Source organism: Medicago sativa, chromosome 1, assembly GCF_051527215.1.
Source record: "Medicago sativa cultivar Bolivia chromosome 1, Bolivia_mono, whole genome shotgun sequence".
NCBI classification, from domain to species: domain Eukaryota; kingdom Viridiplantae; phylum Streptophyta; class Magnoliopsida; order Fabales; family Fabaceae; genus Medicago; species Medicago sativa.
In genome coordinates this window covers 13,492,558-13,512,768 of record NC_140749.1, presented here as the reverse complement: position 1 = coordinate 13,512,768, position 20,211 = coordinate 13,492,558, and the positions used below count along the sequence as shown (strand labels likewise).

At 33.4% G+C, this 20,211-nt stretch overlaps 3 protein-coding genes and 1 non-coding gene across 8 annotated transcripts; 2 read left to right on the top strand and 2 right to left on the bottom strand.

Moving 5' to 3' along the window:
* Positions 1–5,594: 5,594 nt before the first annotated feature.
* LOC146952856 (Ribosomal L28 family) lies at positions 5,595–9,846 on the top strand. Of its 2 annotated transcripts, none has more exons than XM_085706676.1 (3): positions 5,595–5,654; positions 5,804–6,005; positions 8,910–9,846. In XM_085706676.1, the coding sequence occupies exons 2-3, from the start codon at positions 5,809–5,811 to the stop codon at positions 9,409–9,411; spliced, it is 699 nt and encodes a 232-aa protein (XP_085562802.1). In that variant the 5' UTR covers positions 5,595–5,654; positions 5,804–5,808; the 3' UTR covers positions 9,412–9,846. The 2 variants fall into 2 exon arrangements, with proteins under 2 accessions (XP_085562802.1, XP_085562796.1); XM_085706670.1 differs by having other exon boundaries at positions 5,798–6,005.
* Positions 9,847–11,011: 1,165 nt separating this feature from the next.
* On the bottom strand, positions 11,012–11,084 carry TRNAK-UUU (transfer RNA lysine (anticodon UUU)). The gene has a single exon. It is a non-coding gene; the product is annotated as a tRNA-Lys (tRNA).
* An 84-nt stretch (positions 11,085–11,168) lies between these two features.
* On the top strand, positions 11,169–14,897 carry LOC146952854 (protein PEP-RELATED DEVELOPMENT ARRESTED 1, chloroplastic). Its single transcript, XM_085706660.1, has 9 exons — positions 11,169–11,553; positions 12,259–12,414; positions 12,659–12,727; positions 12,825–12,995; positions 13,236–13,379; positions 13,547–13,693; positions 13,798–13,863; positions 14,110–14,169; positions 14,629–14,897. Exons 1-9 carry the CDS (start codon positions 11,236–11,238, stop codon positions 14,674–14,676), a joined length of 1,179 nt encoding a protein of 392 aa, XP_085562786.1. The 5' UTR covers positions 11,169–11,235; the 3' UTR covers positions 14,677–14,897.
* Positions 14,898–15,466: 569 nt separating this feature from the next.
* On the bottom strand, positions 15,467–19,546 carry LOC146952853 (metal-nicotianamine transporter YSL3-like). 4 transcript variants are annotated; one of them, XM_085706624.1, is made up of 8 exons: positions 19,456–19,546; positions 18,573–18,985; positions 18,082–18,254; positions 17,573–17,670; positions 17,344–17,478; positions 16,973–17,162; positions 16,753–16,873; positions 15,467–16,634 (listed from the first exon to the last, which is right to left on the bottom strand). In XM_085706624.1, exons 2-8 carry the CDS (start codon positions 18,952–18,954, stop codon positions 15,697–15,699), a joined length of 2,037 nt encoding a protein of 678 aa, XP_085562750.1. In that variant the 5' UTR covers positions 18,955–18,985; positions 19,456–19,546; the 3' UTR covers positions 15,467–15,696. The 4 variants fall into 4 exon arrangements, with proteins under 4 accessions (XP_085562750.1, XP_085562762.1, XP_085562755.1 ...); XM_085706636.1 differs by having other exon boundaries at positions 15,467–16,622; XM_085706629.1 differs by having other exon boundaries at positions 16,759–16,873.
* Positions 19,547–20,211: the final 665 nt, after the last annotated feature.

Here is a 20,211-nt window from a genome sequence, read left to right as displayed (position 1 = left end):
TTAACGGTGAAAAAGAATATGTCACTTTATAAAAGTTTACATTGAGTTTTTATGATCATTGGTCTAGGTAGCATGGATTTAATTAGTGTTTTTCTTATGTTGCGGGTTATATTGGTTTAGTTCGGTTGGTAAAATAAAAACCGCAAACCGAACCAAACCATGCGGTTGAATAAAAAAATGATTCGGATAAATTCAAACAAAATGCGGTTTTTGCGGTTTCGGTTTGGATTGATTCAGTTTGCAGTTTTTCTATTTGATTGATTCGGTTTTAATCACCTATACTTACGATTGCATAGACAGAACATCAATTACATAAACAACACTAAAATGGTTGAGGCTCCAAACTCAGAAGAAAATCTTACAATTAAATTACGAATAAAGTCACTCCTAAACATGTTATTTGTTGAGTGTTTCATTGATAGAAGAGAAATGATATTTGTACAACCACTTTGTGACAACTTATAGACAACTTTTTCTCTCATACTTACATTCTATTATTACTCTCTCTTCCTTTTTCTCTCTCCATTGTTTTTGACCAATGAAAAGAGAGAAAATGAAGGTTGTCAAATAGGTTGTATCAAATGGTTGTTCAAATATCATTGCTCTTGATAGAAATCATATGAAAAACATTTTGCTTTGAGCTTGATTCAAGACCATACTAGACATCTTACAATATTCAAAGGTGTATGAGTCAAATAATGATCATTATGGAACACCACACAATTGCAAAAATGCATTACTTCTAAATTGATCAAATGTATGTCAACCAAATCACATAAAAGTATTTTTTTTTTCACTTCACTTTCTTTTCATGAGAAACCAAACTTATGGACTGAACTGCATGACCAAAGCAGTTAGTTATTTGTCATTGCATAACTATTTCGTAACCAAGATAGAACATCAACCCATATTTTTCTGAAAATCGGGCAACCAAAAAACAAATTACTAGTTGTTTCATTCAAATTACAACCAACTATATATGAAGGTGATGCTAAATTTTGCATCCCTAATAAATTATCTTTGGTGGAAAGACAATTGTGTATTAATCTTCAAGCAAACAACGAAGTCTTCAAGGTAATCAATTTGTTTCAAGTGACCTTATACAAATGAGGGTTATTTTTTTTTTTAACGAAGTCAAACTAACCCACCAAAGTTGACACTAAGAAGAATCAAACTTGAGATATTTAGATAAGTACCCTTAAGATTCTAATCTAAGTAACACCACCAGACCAGTAAAAATGGAGTTATTGTTTTTTTAAGAATGTTAAACAGTGCCCTCATGACATTTGTTAAGCAAGCAAAATAAGCGACTTTTTATAAAAAAAAGTTGTGGCATTGTTATTTAATCAAAAATCAAAACTTATATTTTCAAAACAAATTTTTTATAGTTTCTTTAACCATTGCCCTGAGGACACAAATTAGCACGATTTTTTTTTTTATCTTTCTCTTTTAGTATTAAACACATAAAATAAAATTACACTAAAATCGATGTCACTTTACTACTTAAAGTTACTGAATTTTGGTGCATGTCCAAAAAACCATTATCTTTTCTTTTAAACAAAATATTAGTTTTTTAGGAATAAACGTAACATTTTTGTTAGCCTTCAGTTTATAGGAAAAAAGTTTGAGAACCGATAATTGAAAGTTTAGTCAAAAGATAAATAATGTTTGATCAAAAGTTATTTTTGTCCATATCAAATTTCTATTTGGCAATGAATTTCAAAAAGATAAAAGAGAAGATAACATATAAGGACAAATATCAAAATAGTTAAATGTAATTAAAAATATGCGTGAAACAATTTTATCCATATTCATTAAATCTTCCATCCCATTTTCTTTCAAAAAAGAAAAAAAATCTCCCATCCCATCTTCGATTGTATTTCCATCCCTAAACCTAGAGTTAAGTGGTGGTCCTTTAATTTTTCATGTCCACTCTTTATCTTTGCTTTTATCAACTTTATATTTTCACCCTAGACCTGAAGTTAAGTGGCGGCCCTTATATTACAAGAAGAATCGTCCTCCTTGCTTTTTCAAAATCCATTATGCGTTGGCTCTCTAGTCTACTAGGGATAAATCGGGTTCCTTCAAGTTGATTGGTAGATCTTTTTTCAATGATGTGTTTGCAATTAAAAATAAATAAGAGAAGAGTGTTAAACATTCATGTAAGTCTCATACTTTAAAAGTAGATCATATATAAAGTGACGAGACTTGTATAGGTTGTACCCAATAAAAAAAAATGTTTAAGAGGGTTTTATAAAGAGATTGTTTTTAACATTTCTCTAAATAAGATGTCAGTTGAGAATGACAAGTTGAATTTAAGATTAGTCGAGTTGTCCTTAGTTGAGTGAAATTCGAATGTGAGCCATTTGAATCTTTCTCAAGTCTAGTGAGGTATGGGGAGGTCATTGCGGAGTTTGAAAGAGTCAAAACTTGGTGGAATTTGATAATTCGACCTTTTTACTCATATTTCATGTTTATAATGATGTCACTAGCTGAATCGACTGTTGGCATGAGAGCATGTTCCAAGGACGTAATACACAAGTGCATTAAAGAAACAACAAATGTCGTAAAAGAGATAAGATCAAGTTAAACATGAGGCATCCCATACTCCCAATAACGAGAAGAATAACACATTATCCGAACAACTAGTCAAACAATACTAAACTTTGTAGGTCACAATATTTTGACTAGTTTAACTAGTGTTTACCTATAAATATCATACTTGTGCAATTTTTTTAAAAAAGTGATCAATCAAACGAGATGCTTACAATCTAACTCTTTATCTTTTTGTTTTACTTTACTTTTATGCATTTTAATAGCTAACAACATCACTCAACATCGTACTTAACACTCTTTTGAGTGATTAAGGGACTCATAGACGAGAGGCAAAGTTTTTTCCTTAACATAGTCGTTTGCAAAAAAGGGAATCATAATTGATAGCCATTAGCAAATACCGCAGTTAATTTTCAAGTTTGATAACAAATTTGACATGCTCATTAAGATTGTGCAGCCAAAACCACTGAAAAATTCAGCTCGTCAAACCACGACCATGTTTGGCGTATGCACTCGCGTTCTAGCGTAAGCCTTGGCAGCATGGGTAAACAATCATCAACACCCAAGGGGTCAGGTCAACGTAGATGGAACGACGCTCCACATGCATTGGGAATGCCAACTTCAGCGCCTCATCGCATGTCATATGATGGAGGAGAAAGATTTGGCCCAATAGTAGGAATGCAAAGACCAGTTATGAATTATTTGAATTAGAAGCAATGGAGATACCATCCACTCGTCTCGGTGTATCTACAACGTATTTACCAATATATTTTTAATACTGCCAGGAAGGAGATTTCTAATATTGAAGATTGTGATCCTAAGGTGGATAGTCAGACGAAATAGGATGGAATGAGGAGAAATTAAAGTATCTTTACGGTGTGGTTCTCCTTGATGTTGTGTATTTTTAACGAAGTTAATATCTTATAATGTGAGAGGTCTGAGGGGGTTTTGCAAAAAAGATGAAGTTACAAAGTTTGACGAGAGAAAAGGGGCTAGATATTGTTTATGTTAAGGAAACTAAGTTAGAGGTGGTGAAGGAATTTGTTAGTTCAATGCTCTAAGAATATCCTTGTAATTAAAGGTTGCTTCAGGAATGACGTTTTTTTTAGGGGCAAATGTGTATGTTCCGTATGACAATAGATAGAAGCATGACCTTTGGCATCGTATGTATGCTTTCATTACCAATTGGAACAATTCCAATTGGTGTGTCTACAGGGAATTTAATTTTGTCTTCTCAAACGAGGAACAAAGAGGTAAAAGATTGTCTGCAAGAAGTACTGATATAAGTTCTTTCAACAATTTTATTGAAGACTCGACGTTGATTGGTCTTCCTCTTTGAGGTCGTTGTTTTACTTGTTTTATTGGTGATGATTTTTCTATGAGTGGACTTGACAGGTTCTTGCTTTCTGATGAGTGATGTTTGACTTGACAAATTGTTTTCAAATGGTTGTGTCTTGTGGCCTTTCATATCACAGTCACATCGTGCTTACTATTGATGAAGAAAATTGGGGGCCAAAATCATTTTGTGTGCTGAAGTGATGTTTGAATGTCTTGGGTATAAAAAAACTCATAAAGGAAAAATGGCAAACTTTTAAGATAGATAATTGAGGAGATTTTATTCTCAAGGAAAAATTTAAACTGTTGAAATCTAGCTTGAAAGACTGACATCTGACGCATAGTGCGAATATTCAGAGGAAACATAAAGCTGCAAAGGAATGTCTTTTTTACATTGACATGAAACATATAGCAGGTGAGTTAGATGTTGCTGAAAAGGAAGTTTTGTGGACTATTTTGTCTTAGGTGTTCTCTTTATCAAGAGTCAATTGTAGTATGTAGCAGCGAAAAGAGAGGTTGTTATGGCTCAAAGTAGCAAATGCGCACTCTAAAAAAATAAAGAGATGTTTATGATTCTCTTAAGTGGGAGCACTTGGAGCGATCATGTTGAAAATGAGACTTTCGTGTAAACGGTGCCAATGAATATTGGAATGTGTAAATTTAGCAACAACCTCTGTTTTAGTTAATGTGAGCCTCATTGATGAGTTTAAGTTGGGGAGGAGGTTGCACGAAAGAAATTCTCTTATGCCTTTCTTGTTTCTTATAGCAGTTGAAGGTTTGAATGTGATGTTTAATGCATCACTGATGGCTAGTCTCTTTACTGGTTATGGTGTTGGGGGCAGACAATAATGTACGGTCTCTCCCTTACAAATTGTTGACGACACATTGCTTTTGGGTGAGAAAAAGTTAGGGAAATAGTTGAGCTTTGAAGATAGACCTAAAAAATGATTTTTCATAAGAGCCTCTTGGTTGTTGTTAATGCAGAGAAGTCATAGTTGTTAGAAAGTGTCATGATTTTAAATTGTAAAGTTCTTCCTTTTGAAACGATCCTGGGCTAGAATGATAATTTTTACATTTAAAGTTTGATCAACTTTTTTTATCTTTATGTTGATAAAAAATATTTTAGTCGCTTAGATGACAAGATTATGGTGAGGGGTAAAGGGTCATGAATAACGTTGGAAGAGAAGACTCTCTCCTTAGAAGGAGAAACTTTTAGTGGAATGTTGTTCTTTACTTAATAATACTGTCTTATAGAATTTTGTACTGAACATTTGGTTTTGGAAACATGATCCAAGTCACGGTTACACGGTAAAATGACTCTATAATATGTTGGTTTGCAAAGAGCAACATGTCCATTCACCTTTTACGGACACCATTTAAAATAAAACAGCGCCTCTCCAAGTTTCCATTTTCACGTGGCGACGGTTGATTAAAGTAATGTCTCTCCAAGTTTTTTTTGATAGATATACGAAATGACAAAGTCATCATAAAATCACACATACAAAGTGAAGATGTCGAAGTTCGAACCCCAATGATAATGTCCAACCTAACAATTCAACATTATTTTATTAGTATCGGCAATTGAACACAAAAAATTTCGATCCAAAAAATAAATAAAATAAAAGTAAAGGTGTATTTTTTTAATTGTTAATTTAAAAAAAAAATCTGTTACTCCATCAAAAAAACAGTGCAGCCGTTGCCATTTTAACCTTTCATCACTGTCCGGAAAAAGCGTCCACCGCAGAAACACTGATAAACTCGTCCAGGTTTTCTTCTTAACCTTTTTTCAGTTTAATTCCAACGCAATTTCCACTCCATTGCGTCGTAGCAGATCTCTATTTCATTCCGCTCCATTCCGCTCGTTTTAAAATATCCAAACAAAGCCTTAATGTTTTTTGCTTTTGTGAAGTGATAGGGAAAATGGCGTTTAGAGGAAAAGAGATGATGAAGAAGGTTCTGAAAAAGGTTGGAGACAAGAATTTGACTCCACGAGCGAAGGAATCGATAGAGAAATGGCTTCCCAAAAGTAAAGTTGTTATGGGTCGTGCAAAACGTGGTCTTTTTGCTGGGAAACATATTCAGTTTGGGAATAGTGTTAGTGAAGATGGTGGTAACAGGTTTCTATTCATTTCTTTAATCCATTTTATTTGCTATTTTTTGCTTCTAATTGTTGATTAGGTTACAAATTTTCATGCTTTAGCTTATTGGGTTGTGTTTGGATTTACAAATTATGTAAAAAAAAATAGCTTAATTTAAAGGGAAGAAGCTATGTATCGGAAACATGGATACCGGTAATAAGGGCCTTTTTGAATTCTACTTGTATAAGCACTTGTGAGATTAGCTTATGGAAAAGGTTTATGACTTGTCCATAAGTTGTTTCCAGCTTATTTCGATAAGCTCTCCATGATAGCTTACAGAAATGACTTATAGGTTATATGAAAACAGTTCGGCTAATTTATATCTTCTGTTATAAAAATAGCTTATACGTAACTTAAGCACTTATATGCTAAATGATTATGCTATAAACGTTTAATTACGCTGTTTATCCAAAATGGCATAATTTGAGAAAATAGAAGAGATTGCTTGTAATTACAAGTGTAGTGTCGAAACAGCAAAGCGACATATGCCAGACACTCAAATACACTTTCAATATAGTGTCACTGCTACATAGGGAAGAAGAGATTCATGAGTTAAGGGGATAAGATAATCTAATTATATAGAATAGAGAAAAACCATGCCTAGAGGATTAATACAAATGCAGCTTTTCAATGTCTTTATGAATAATAATAGTGATTTTTTAATTGTAACTTTATGTAAATAACAAAAAAAAAATGTTTTTTTGAAGATACAAGAAATTTGCACGATTTAGCTTAATTTAAATGGAAGAAGCGATTCATGAACTAAGGGGATAGGGTATACTAATTAATGTATAATCGAAAACAACCATAAGTGAAGGATTAATACAAAGGCAGCTTTCCAATGTCTTTCAATCCCTTTCTCTATCTAACAAGGAGAGGCCGTCATAAAGAGCAAAAAGTAGAGCCATGAAAATCAGGATGTCCCTAGGTAATGATTATTCCCAAAAGAACTAAGATTTTCTCTCTGTTTAGAGCACCACAGATCCACATGTATAGTCATTTGGGATAACAATTTGTACTGCTTCTTCCTGACAAATCCTATAAACTTGAACTATAAGAATTGTTCCAAGCTTCATGAGCCTAGTGTTGTCAATCACGGATCAGGGGGAATAGTGGTTTGTTGAAATCCCACCACTCTACAGTAAGTATAGCCTCTATTTGACAACACTTTGTACTATATTGTGTATCACAGAACAATAGCAGTTTGTTAAAATCCTGCTGCATTATAGCACTATAACGGTGCTATGAGCAAACCAAAGTTTCCCTTGAAACACTAAATTGTGAGTCCCAATCGTAAGTAGCTGTTAGGCAAATCTTGTCAATATTATTAGATTAGATTATTTACATCCTCGTGATAGGCTTCTTGTCAATCATAGGAAGCCTATGATTGCGGAATGTGAAACACAAAACTGTTTACATGTAGTTTTTAAGTGAATACTTTAGTCATTGTTATTACTTGCAATTTATATTGCTTGCAACAGCACTTTGCTTGTTCTCATGACTTTATCAGCAGTGGATATATCAGCTCTCCGTTTTTGGTTCTTCCTTTGCTTTTGCCTTTCTTTTTCTCTATCATCTCCCATTTACATGGGCAGTCTTCATGATTTTCATTACTTGCCTCGTGCTTTCATTAATTGGTGTTATACTAAATATATTTTGGATAGTTTGTACAAATCTCGTTGTAGACATCTTTTTTAATTATTATGGGACAAACCGTGGTTCTTAATTCATTTGATTGGTATATAACATTTGACATTTTTCCGTTTATATAATCATGTTAGATTTGATTTTCTCTGAACCTCGATACTGTTCCAGTAATTGTTCACATTTGAGTAATTAAGTTAACAGTAATCTTTATTTGTTTCAGAATGTAAATACTGAAATACATTCCAAGTTACATGACAGTTCATATTCACATGATCAAATTTCATTGAAATTTCAGTATGGCGTTTTGTTATATAACTCAATTTATCTCAATATTCTCAACAGTATAAAATTAAGGATTAATGTTCCAAATTAAAAATTTAGAAGAGTCAGGGAACTGATCATCTTTTGATCCAACTAGGCAAAGAATAAATAATACCATTGTCCATCCCTATAGGTAGTATTGTTGAACAGATATGATTGATTTGCCAGTTGTGCCTTAACTTATTGAGTGACTTGAATCCAATGTGTTTTGAATCATGAAATTCTACTTTCAATGGAGGCAGGTTTCAGTCACTCACTTAAACTGTTAATCTGTTGTGGGGATGATGTTGGCTAAATTTTCTTCAATGGTCTCTGTTGGTGGTTATAGTCCTGATTAAGTTCTAAACTTTACTGTTGACCTCGCTTTTGTGTGGTTTATATCTACTACAGCGTTCTCAAACATAAGAATTTGAGCAAATCGCTATTGTTCCGTGATATGCTATTTAGTACAAAGTGTTGTCAAATAGCAGCGCTATAATAGTGTGGCAAAATTTAAACAAACCGCTATTTTCTGCAATCCGCAATTGACAACACTGAGCCGCTATCATTGTTGTAGAGTAGGTCTTCTCAATTCATTAGTCTTGGATATTTATTTGATATAATACATGTTTGGAATATCCTGTTGATTGTTGCCTCTATTTGTTAGTTTCGACATGGATCCCAAAGGTGCTGCTTGCAATATTTTGATTTCCTGCATGATCTTGCCTGTCACATTACAGTAACTGCATTGTAAAACAATAACGAATCGGTTTGCTGGTTTAGTGGCCATAACTCAATTTAGAACTTCAATGTTATCTTTTGGTTGCTCAAATTTGTATTTGGTTGCCTTTAATTTTATGTTTGGGAGACTGCATGAGAGAAAGAAGACTACAATACTGATTCAAATTTGTTTCTTTTTTCTAATGACCTTGATAGGACAAGGAGAACATGGAAACCTAACGTACAAGATAAGAGGCTCTTTAGCTATATCCTAGATCGTCACATTCGTATTAAAGTCACTACTCACGCCCTTCGTTGCATTGACAAGGCAGGCGGAATTGATGAGTACTTGCTGAAGACTCCTTATCAAAAGATGGACACAGAAATAGGCGTCTTGTGGAAGTCAAAGATTGAGAAGTTGTACGAAGAGCTTGGAAAGAAAGAGGTTGTATTCTTTTCACCGGAGGATGAAGCGAAGTTTGAACAGGGCTTTAAAGATTTGAGATTAGCTGAAAGGGAAGCACGAAAAGAAGTCAGAAAAATAATGCATGCCAGCATGAACAAGCACAAACTAATTGAGGTAGAAAGTAAAGATGGTGACGAGGGAGCTGCTAAAATTGAGGGAGAAATCTCACCCGATTCATCAAAGCGATTGGTTCCTGTCTCATACGTGTTAGCTCCTGACAGGCTCAAAGTTGGAGATTATATATCTAATTGATGTTATGTCAGCTGATAATGGCGGTAAGTTGTCTTAGCTCATTGAGTATGAAAGTTTTGGTTCTTTGATTTTTAGTTCATCCTGGTTTTATGCTCTAAATTTCTGTAGTCAAAAGCATAATTTATCGCGCCAAAATAAAGAGTTTATTCCTTGTAGTAGGATCAATTTTCCTGATGCACTCTTAGTAAATCTAAAAGGTATTCTAATAGTCAGCATTGTTTTCATATTGTTAATTTTGTATTTGGGTGCACCTATGCAGGTGACGAATATCTCAGAGATGCATAATATTGTTAGTTTTTTTTCTTTTTCTTTTCCTTTTCCTTTTCATTTTTTTCTTTGTATGAGCCAATTGTTCTGGACCTTCTGGCTTGTATAAGGTACTATTAATCCTTCGTTAATGCATTTTTTCAAAGAGGAAAGACGAAGACATTTAAATCAAGCAGTTGTCCACAATAGGATACTATAATGGTTTATTTAATCCTTTGTTGTTGAAACCTAATTTTTGTGTAATGCTGATGCAGCATTGCATACATAACCAACTAAATTATCATTATTAATGAAATAAAAGAGAAGCAACCCGATTTCCTTTATAGTATCTATATATGACCCATGCAGAAATTCCAGAATCAAGTCCTTACTCACGTTATGAATGGCTTTCAAGAGAATTGTGGGTTGAAATATTTGAGTGATAGACTTTTTCTCCCAGGTTTTTGAAACATTTTTCTAATGAATAGCATCTATATATGACCTTGAATTGGGAGAAATAAAATCATATTTTGTTCTCCAAAATTACATAGCATCAGAATGCAATACTCCGATCCACAAACTGTCAAAAGTGGTGAAAATGTATAGCTTTGATTAAATCAAATATGCTCTAATACACCTCAAATAACAATAATCCTAGGTAGATGATTCTACTAGGGTTTATAACATGCTCAACTGTGCTTAAAAAAAAGCATGCTAAACTATAAACCTAATAGTCTCTTTCACTCTTTTCATATATTTCTGTGATAATCGCCTGGAAATTATCAATTTTAATCCATAATAACTTGTTCTAACATGCACATTCAATTCAAAGGAGTTGGCATGGCATCAACATGCAATGACCACATAGTTGATGTCTTTTTTTTTTTTATCCTAGTCAAGGTAAAATGATCTTTTTTTTTTTTGGACAATTAGATTGTCAATTTGCATAACTTTATATGATTAATTTTTCAGCTAATAAATTTCAACATAGTTATCCTTTGGTCTCAAAGCACATGAATTAATTAATCTATATAAATGGTATCACCACTCATATTAAGTATTAAATAATACATTTTTTTGACTAAAAATAAAATATCATTGAAATTATTAATCAAGGTTAGAGAAATACAACGATGTCTTATTTTGCAAATTTACAATCATAGAGACCAAGGAGACAGTTTTAAGGACTTCTACAGAATCAAAAATGAAAAGAAAAAGAACAGTCATATCACGTCAAGCATTTTTTGTTGTGCAACAGATATAAGCATTTATTGAACATTAAACTAACACATTAAACTAACACATGAAAACAAAAACATCTAATGCTTATGTTGAAGGAAGAAAATAAAAAGTACGCCGTCTGTGGGAATCGAACCCACGACCACACGGTTAAAAGCCGTGCGCTCTACCAGCTGAGCTAAGACGGCTCGTTGATATTAAATCAGTTTAATAAAATAAATAAATTTCACAGCTACGATAGTAATATGTAGCTAAAACCCACAAACCCCGACATAGAACCCAAAATCATTATCATGAACACGAACTGAAAACAGAGAAAAGAAAAAGAAAATAAACGAAATGCTTAGCGCTTCAATCTTGTTCACGCTTCCCACACAAACTTATCCTAAAATTTTTCATTCATATATTCCAAACTTACTAACTTCCACTCACCAATTTCAGCATTTAAAGTTGAAGCAGAAGAATCGATTAATTGTGTTAAACAGCAGTAGAAGCAGCGATACGAGTTATGAAGTTGGTGGTGGATTTCCACTTAACGAACTTCTTAACCGAAATGAAAACTCAGAGGAGAATACTTCTGATACATCTGCTCAACGTGATGCACTTCTTAAAGGTGGTGATCAAGTTATCTCCGTTCTTCAAGAAATGATTACTCTTGTAAGTTCTTTTTATTTCAATTGACTTATTTCAGCTTATGTTCTAGTGTAAGCATATGTGACTGTAAGACTTTGTTTGAGAGAGTTTATAGAAATAGTTTATGATATGACCGTGAGCTTATGAAAACAACTTATAACTTACCTTAAAGCAATTTTACTTTATATTTTGTTATAGAAATTGCTTATAGGCAAACATTTAAATGATAAGCATTTATGCTATGAGCACTTAGTGTGCATTTGATTCGCAAGATGGCGAGTACTAGACAGAAGTGTACAAGATACGACAGAACGGCCATAAGTTGTTTTCAACTTGTTTTTAAGCTCTCAAGTATATCTTGTAAAAACAACTTATAACTTATAAGAAAACAATTTGACTTAATTTTATTTTGTTATGTCATAGAAATAGCTTATATAGAAACACTTAAATGGTAAGCACTTAATTAAACAATTTAACTAAACAGGACCCTACTCCTTAGAGAGATCTTTTGTTTAAAAAGAATGACCTTATCAATTGGGTCCAAAATACAAAGTCAGAGCGCAAGTCGTCAGGTCTTGATATGTTGATTTAGATCGGCAATTGCGTGATTACAGGACTGCAGTGTGCAATTTTACCATGCAAACAATGATAAGTTGTTGAACTTGAATTTCAATGTGGAACGTTGTTGCTAACCCCTACGTTACATGTATACATTTGTTATTGCTTCAGTTGGAAGATATGGATATGGATGAAGAATCTGAGAAAGTAGCAGTGGAGTTGGCTGCACAAGGAGTTATTGGTAAGAGAGTTGATCAGATGGAATCTGATTTCATGATGGCCCTTGATTACATGATCGAGCTTGCTGAGAAGGACCAGGATGATAAGGTGTGATTTTCAGACTAAAGTTTAAAACTTGTTGTATTATACATAGAATCATCCACACTCCATTCCATTTGGAAAGGTCTCCAACTATAATCTATTACTATCTACATTTGGATTCATTTGTAACAACTCTAAATCAAAGCCCTAACAGACCAAATTAACCAAAATACCATTTAGCCTAGCAAGCTTAATAATCGCAACACGCACACACATGCTGGGACCTAACTGTGCATATATTTCGATGCAGCGCAAGTCACTGTTGGAAGTTATCAAAGAGACAGTATTATCACATCTAACTAAAAAATGCCCACCCCAGGTAAGGAACTTCTTTAAGCCACTTCTCGAACACTTTTCTGATTAGTTCCAAGTTGTAATGTTGTATACCAATGTGAACTCCTCCCTTCATCTTTTAGGTTCAAGTAATTGGTCTTCTATGTAGAACTCCCAAAAAGGAAAGCAGATATGAATTGTTACGCCGAGTTGCAGCTGGTGGCGGTTTATTTAAAGGCGAGAATGACTTGAAGATTCATATCCCAGGGGCAAATCTAAATGACATAGCTAACCAGGCTGATGATTTATTAGAGGTATTGATACAAACTTTAAGTATTATATGAATTACTATGTCCTTCATTCATACAGTTGTTTAATCATTAAAATGTCTTGTACTAATACTTTTATCAAGTTCTGTAGAGGTTCTCAATATTGGAGGGCTCACTCATATTTTTATTAATTTTTGTTTTCTATTTATTTCTTTTTCTGTGAAAAATAATTCTTGCCAAGGAAACCACATGAATTTTAAACACTGTTTGATTAATTGTTTACAGACAATGGAAACTCGTCCTGTTGTGCCAGATCGAAAACTGCTTGCAAGGCTTGTTTTGATTAGAGAAGAAGCTCGTGATATGATGGGAGGGGGGATTTTGGACGAAAGAAATGACCGTGGATTATATACTCTACCTCCGGCTGAGGTATGTTGATGTGAAGTTTGCATATTTTATTTTCAGTTTCACACAATTCTGTTGTTTGTGTTAAAAGGGCTTGGAAATTTCCACTAGATATGTATAGATTTAAAACTAAATAGTTATTCGTTGCAAAAAATATGCTTTCGGCATCATTAAAACTGTTGGCATTGCAGGTGAACTTCTTAACTAAATTGGTGGCCTTAAAACCTGGGAAAGTTGTGCTGGATATGATAAGAAATGTGATGCTCGGAAAAGATGAAGGTGCAGACAACACTGGCAACGATGATGATGACAGGGTTTCAGTAGGATTTGCTGGAAGGGTGAGTTGAATTGGATGACTTGGATAATTTAACATGTGAATGTGTTTTACATGCATTCAATTTATAGTCAACAGCATATTTAACTTGTCTGTCATGATATCCAGGCAAGTGTGACAGGACGGAAGCCACATCCTGTACGCCCGGGCATGTTTCTCGAAACAGTCTCTAAGGTAATGTTATGCCATATTTTTTATGATGAATGGTTATCTTTGAAGCAATGTACATATAATTGTAAAATACTTGGTTCAGTTGAAAATTTCACTCTATTGGGAATCCAAACTGTTTTACTTTGATAACTTTTTCCCATACTCAGTTCTTGATATATATCCTGATTATTACTCTATCATACAGTAGATTTGAATGACCTTCTCTGCCTGTGTTTGCACTTCCAGTTGATACTTTTCTATTTTTGCCAGGTCTTGTCTGGTATATATGCTGGATCTGACAATGGTATCACTGCACAACATCTGGAATGGGTAAATTCTTTCACACTTTACCAAATCCATAAATGTTTCTATTTTCAAAATAACGTGCATACATTAGCCTGTCATAAATATCTATTTCTAATTTTATGCATAAGCTTCTTTAAAATTGTCATGTTATCTCTATTTTTCATTTGAAAATTGATTAACCGATCTTTAATTATCCCATGGAAGGTAACTAGGTGCTAAATCAATGGGCTAAGAACAACTAAAGTTATTATTTTTTCTTCTCTATTGTTTCTTCATGTTATATTTGGTGTTTATTATGATCTTTAAACCATGTTGCCACAAATACCACTTGTAGCTAAATGAAAATGCAGGTTTGACAAATTCGAACGAAAAACAAAGTTTGGCGTTTAAGCATACACTCACCATATTATAAAGTAACAAGCCATTTAATCATCATGATCCACTGAATGACTTATGTCTTTTGTTCCTTTCCATTGCTTGCAGGTTCATCAAAAGACACTTGAAGTCCTTCAGGAGATAGCATTTAACTAGTTCAATCTCTATCTCTCTATATCTCTTCCTATAATCCTATTATTTTTATTTTTTTTATGGTGAAGAAGTATGGCTCAATGTAGTTACACTTTTTGATGCATAAAATACTTTGTAGACTGTTTATAGCTTTACAGATAATGTCAAAATTTTGAACCTTTACAAAGTGAATAATATAAATTTACTATATCTTGTGAAGAATAGTAGATGTCAGAAATTCTTGATTTTGCTGTGGTAACTTATAATGAAGTTCAGTACTAATAAAATTCCACCTTGGTAATAAATATTATGATGAAAAAGTAAACAAATTCTCTTTTTTAAAAAATAAACTTGAAAAAACAATATAAATTATGTAATAAATTTAGAAAAGATTTTACCTTGTTCAGTACTAACCTATAAATTCCTCAAAAATAATGGAGACAACAATGAGATTAATTTAGTATTACCTTGTTAAGAACAATTTTTCAATGAAATTCATGTTGCCTTATTAAATATTTTTAACCACACATACACATCAATTTATTTTATGAGAACAACGCGACTGTTAAATTTCATAAATTGAAGGGGTTTGTCTAACATGCTAGAGGTTGCAATGTTAAGAAGTTTAAAATAGTAAGTTTGTATTGAAACTTGTGCATTTTACATTAAATATATAACTTTTTAACAAATAATTGTTGTTTTTCAATAAAAAATTACCAATTTTAGTTGCTTTAACATGTGCAATATACAAACTCATTACTTTATGAAATTTAACAGTCGTGTTGTTCTTATAAAATAAATTGATGTGTATGAGTGGTTAAATTAGCTCTAAATTCAACAAATTGAGAAAACTATTTACATCAATTCAGTGATCACTGTCAACTATCAAAACATTTTTTTCCATTTATTGTCCCTATGCCATTTCAAATTAGATCTAAATTCTTCTTTGACTAAGATCTTTATGAACTTAATACTAAGTGACTAACTAATAGACACAACAAAATCTGACTGTACCTATTTCCTCTAAAGATCTAAATTCTTCTTCTACTTATTTGCCAAGAAGTTCATACAGATTGGTGGATGAACCTTAAACCAAGCAAGAAGAGCTGAAGGAAGAACCCATATCCCATCTCCACAAATCAAACCAGAAGCAACAGCTGGAATCATCAGACCTGCTTCCTTTTTTTTCATCCAACTCCAAACAAATACTACCAAACTCCCCACACACATGTCAATGGCAAAGTAAGCACCTACAACAAAAGGTACAGCCATTGCCATTGGAAGTGGGACCCACTTTCCAATATTTTTAGGATTCCAATCTCTCAACAAGTTAGCCAACAAAGCAAATGCAAAAAACCCATAACAGAATTGCAAGCAATGGCTTGGTAGTGCTGAAAAGCCTTCAACACCAAGAGTTGCCATGTTTCTATAGATGATAGCATAAGGGGATTTGTATTCACCATTAGGGTTTCCAACATCATATGTATGATAGAAAATAGAGGCTGTGAGTGGTGCTACAACACAACCTATTGCTGTACCAATTGTTTGTGATACAAGCATTGATCTTGGTGAAGTTAGAGTTAAATAACTAGTTTTGAAATCTTGCATTAAATCAGCTGAAGTTGAAGCTAGAGATTTTATTACTCCACATGCTACAAGTCCAGCAACAACACCATTACTTTTTCCTCCTAGGGCTGCAAGAATGAAAAGTGCTACCTTTCCATAGTTATAGGACATGTTCATGTCGGTTAAGCCGGCACCATAAGCATTGCAGAAGCCAAGAATTGGTGCTAGGAGATAAGCAACCACCACAAAGTACCACTTCACTTGTGGAAATATGAGAGGGATAACTGTGATTGAAATTATGGTGAGTCCTACATACCCTACACATGCTAGCCATATTGGGATGCTTTCTTTTACAAAGAATTCATCGCGTGTTAGATCGTCTAGAGTCCGGTTCTGGCTATTATCTGTATGGGAATCTGTAGTGAAAAAAATACACATTAGATTCAGTGTTGTCCAATTGTGGCTATAGTGCTATAGTGTAGCAGAATATAACAAATCACTATTTGTTCTGTGAAAAGTGTTAAAAGGCCATACATTTACCTGCTCTGTGATCCCTCTTTTTCATACAGGCCTGACAATTTAAGGCACTGAAATATATAATTTTGATAAAATTGTATAGTCCATCTCCAAGGATTAATGCAATGGAAATAAAAACCTGCATCATGAAAATAAATGAAAGTTAAGGCTTAAAATGGAAAAATTAACTCAAATCAGTTCTAATATAGTGTCCTTCAATTTTTTCTCAGTTAAATACCTTATAACCATTAAGACTCTTCATGCTACTCTCTGGTAAACTTTCAGGGAACCAATTTCCTTTCAGTACTCTGATCAACGGCCACATAATTCCCCATGAAACCACAGCACCAAAAAGCAATGATAAATTGACAAGATGAGAACAGATCATTCCTGCTCCAACATATGTCATGCTGAAATCAAAGTAAAATCTGCAAAAAAATATCAAATATTCTAGTCAGTTAATATTAACAATCGTTTCATGGTTCAGATTCATAAAACAAAAAAGAGAGTTAAAGCAGTTGAAGTTAAGGGACCGGTTCAAACTCTGGCTACAGAGAAAATACTAACGCAACAACTGATATAAGAGAGAGATGGAATCAAATTACACACGTGTTTCTCCACGCTTTCAACCCAAAAGTAGGAAACTGGGCAAATCCGCATTGGCCATCACCAGCATAGAACCATTGGAAGAAAGACCAAAGCAAACTGAATGAGAAGAACCGCGCGAAACCCTTAACCTGCTTCCTGTGAAAGATGCCAAATTAGTTTTATACGTTTTCATCTTGAAATAACAAATAGAGTACAAATAACATAAACATAGTTGGTTTCATAACCATACTTGGCCATGACATTTCCTTTAGGAGTATGGAATCCATTAATAAGAACACCCGTAGCAGTTCCACTTGGATAAGGTAATTTAGAGTCTATTATCATCATCTGTTATATAACATAGCAAACAACAATCAAGTTACCCTAAAGTCAATTCATCTTAAATTAAAACTTTCATCAATTCCACATTAATATATTATTACTTAAAAAATATACTTGATTTCGTCAAAATATCCTCCGATCACTATATTGGTCATTGGATGAAGATTATACGACTCATTCTGAGCTTGTATTTTAAACTTTATTTGGTGAAGTCAGAATATGAACAGTATAACCTTCATCCAATGGCCAAGATGTAGTGACTGCAGGAACAATAACGTAAAGTAAATAGTGTATCACAGAGCAACGACGATTTGCTCAAATTCCGCTACGCAATATAGTTATAGACAGTGCTGCTATAGCTGCCATTTGACAGCATTATTTGACTGCACAGAATCCAGATTCATTCATAAGCAATACCTTTCTAAAGGGAATTAATGCTGTTAGCCCAACAAAGTAAGTTACAAAGAGAAAGCCTGTCATCCAGCCAATTCCAGTTTCCTTGGTGTCAGGAGTATTCCCTGGGGTACTAGCCCCCCCAACTCGCTCATATGTCGCCTTATTCAAACCCAAAAGGTAAGATCCAAAACCACCTATAAATCAACAAGTAAAATTTAGAAAATTACAAATCATTCACTTTCAATTCTTCATTTTTACATACAAAATAAATTAAATCATGATCGTTAAACAAATGGTTAATGAACTTGATTAAAGGTTTAGCTGAGAACGGGAGTAACCCTGGCAGGAACAATCTTTGGCCATACTTTACTTACCTCCTGGCCGAACTCCAGACTACCAGGGCTCCATTCTGCTGGGTACTGGAGGATTAAAACCATTAAGTTTTTTCAAAAATAATTCATTTTAAACTGTAAACGGAGATATTGAAATAACAACAAAACAAAAAAACTAACCTCCAAAAGATGGACTGTAGCATGCAACAGCACAAGTCTGAATTATGGTATTTTCCTGTCTAGTGAAAGGTGTTGAAACAATATTTGCTTTCTCAAGAATCTTAGTCCAAAGTTTAATGAACACAAAGCCAAGAAGTGCCACTGAAACATTGAGATTAGGAACTAGACCAGTTGTGAGGTTAAGCTTCAGCACAATCACACTATACACTATACCAATAAGGATGCTAGTTATTAGTCCTCTAATTGTGAACTGTTTTGTCCATGGTGCTATTCCACTTCCATCTTCTACATCAACTCCAACCTTTTCTACGTCTTCTCTCTCTAAATTCTCAATCTCTCTGAGTTCTTGTTCTTCATTGCTTATATTGCCCATTGGAATCATCAAATCCTATGCTTCTAATAAGTGAGTCAATCTTCAAAGAAAGTAGAATAAATATTATAGTTAGCATAGCGAAATTTATTTTGCGAGACACGGATTGATTTTAAATGAATTGATTATGTAAAATTGATTGCGACTAAGAGTGAGTTGAATTGATTAAGCAAAAGTGATTGCATAAATGTTTGGATAAGTAAAAGTTGGTTGAAGAATAAAATTAAGACTGAAAATCAATTGTAGAAGTCTAACGCTTAACATTCTAGCTTCAAGTTAGACTAAATTCTCGAGGTAAAACCAATTCAACTGAAAAACGTCTAAACGTGTCAAAACTCAATTCTACGCACCTAGAATCAAATTTATCTAAACATGCAAGACATTTGAAATTTGATCATGAGAGAGAATTCCAAAATTAGTTTCTGACAACTCTCACGTAAGATTGAAATTCTAATAACAACTCTCACGTTGTTGAAATATGAAACCTCTTAAATATTAAAAACATCATCGTACCTTTGCAACAATGAACAAGAGAGTGTAAGTGATGAATAAATCTTAGAAACTCAGAATGTGAGACAAGAATCTCACAAACCCACCACAAGGCAGGTTCTGAAAATCTTATCAAATCATATATATAACTTGAAACGTGTGATTGCACGAACAGATTAACATTTTTGCAGTACAATCCGATTTTTATGTCAGCCATAATAACAAAAGAAAAGTACATTGCAAAAAATGAAACAACCTTTGTGTTTGTAATGTCGTACAATGTAGTAATAGGTAGTTGTGTTGTACTACAAAAGTGTGTAAAAAAGGAAAATAATATTCATAAGAAAATTTATTATTTATTGTACTACACTACCTAGCCGATTGACTTTTTTCTATTTTTTATTTTCTAACAAAATAAGTTGTACAAATTTGGATGTACGTTCAGCTTTGGATTTGGTATAAAATTTCCTTTTTGACTATGAAAGATGGAGACAAAATGTATTTTATTTGATATGATGTCGTTTTGTTTTTCATAGGTTCCATTCGTAATCGTATATGTAGTAATCTTTACGGTAATTGTTGATATTTCTCTTAAGAAATCTCGGTTGATGTGAGAGACTAACCTCTTACGTTAAATAAGGTTATTTGGTGTGTGGCTTACACATTGCAATTATTTTTGTGTTTTTGTGAAATTTTGCAAAATGTAGTAAATGAGTAATGAATGTGATCATGTGAATGTGAATGACGGTGAGAGACTTTGTAAATGGTCAAGAAGTCATA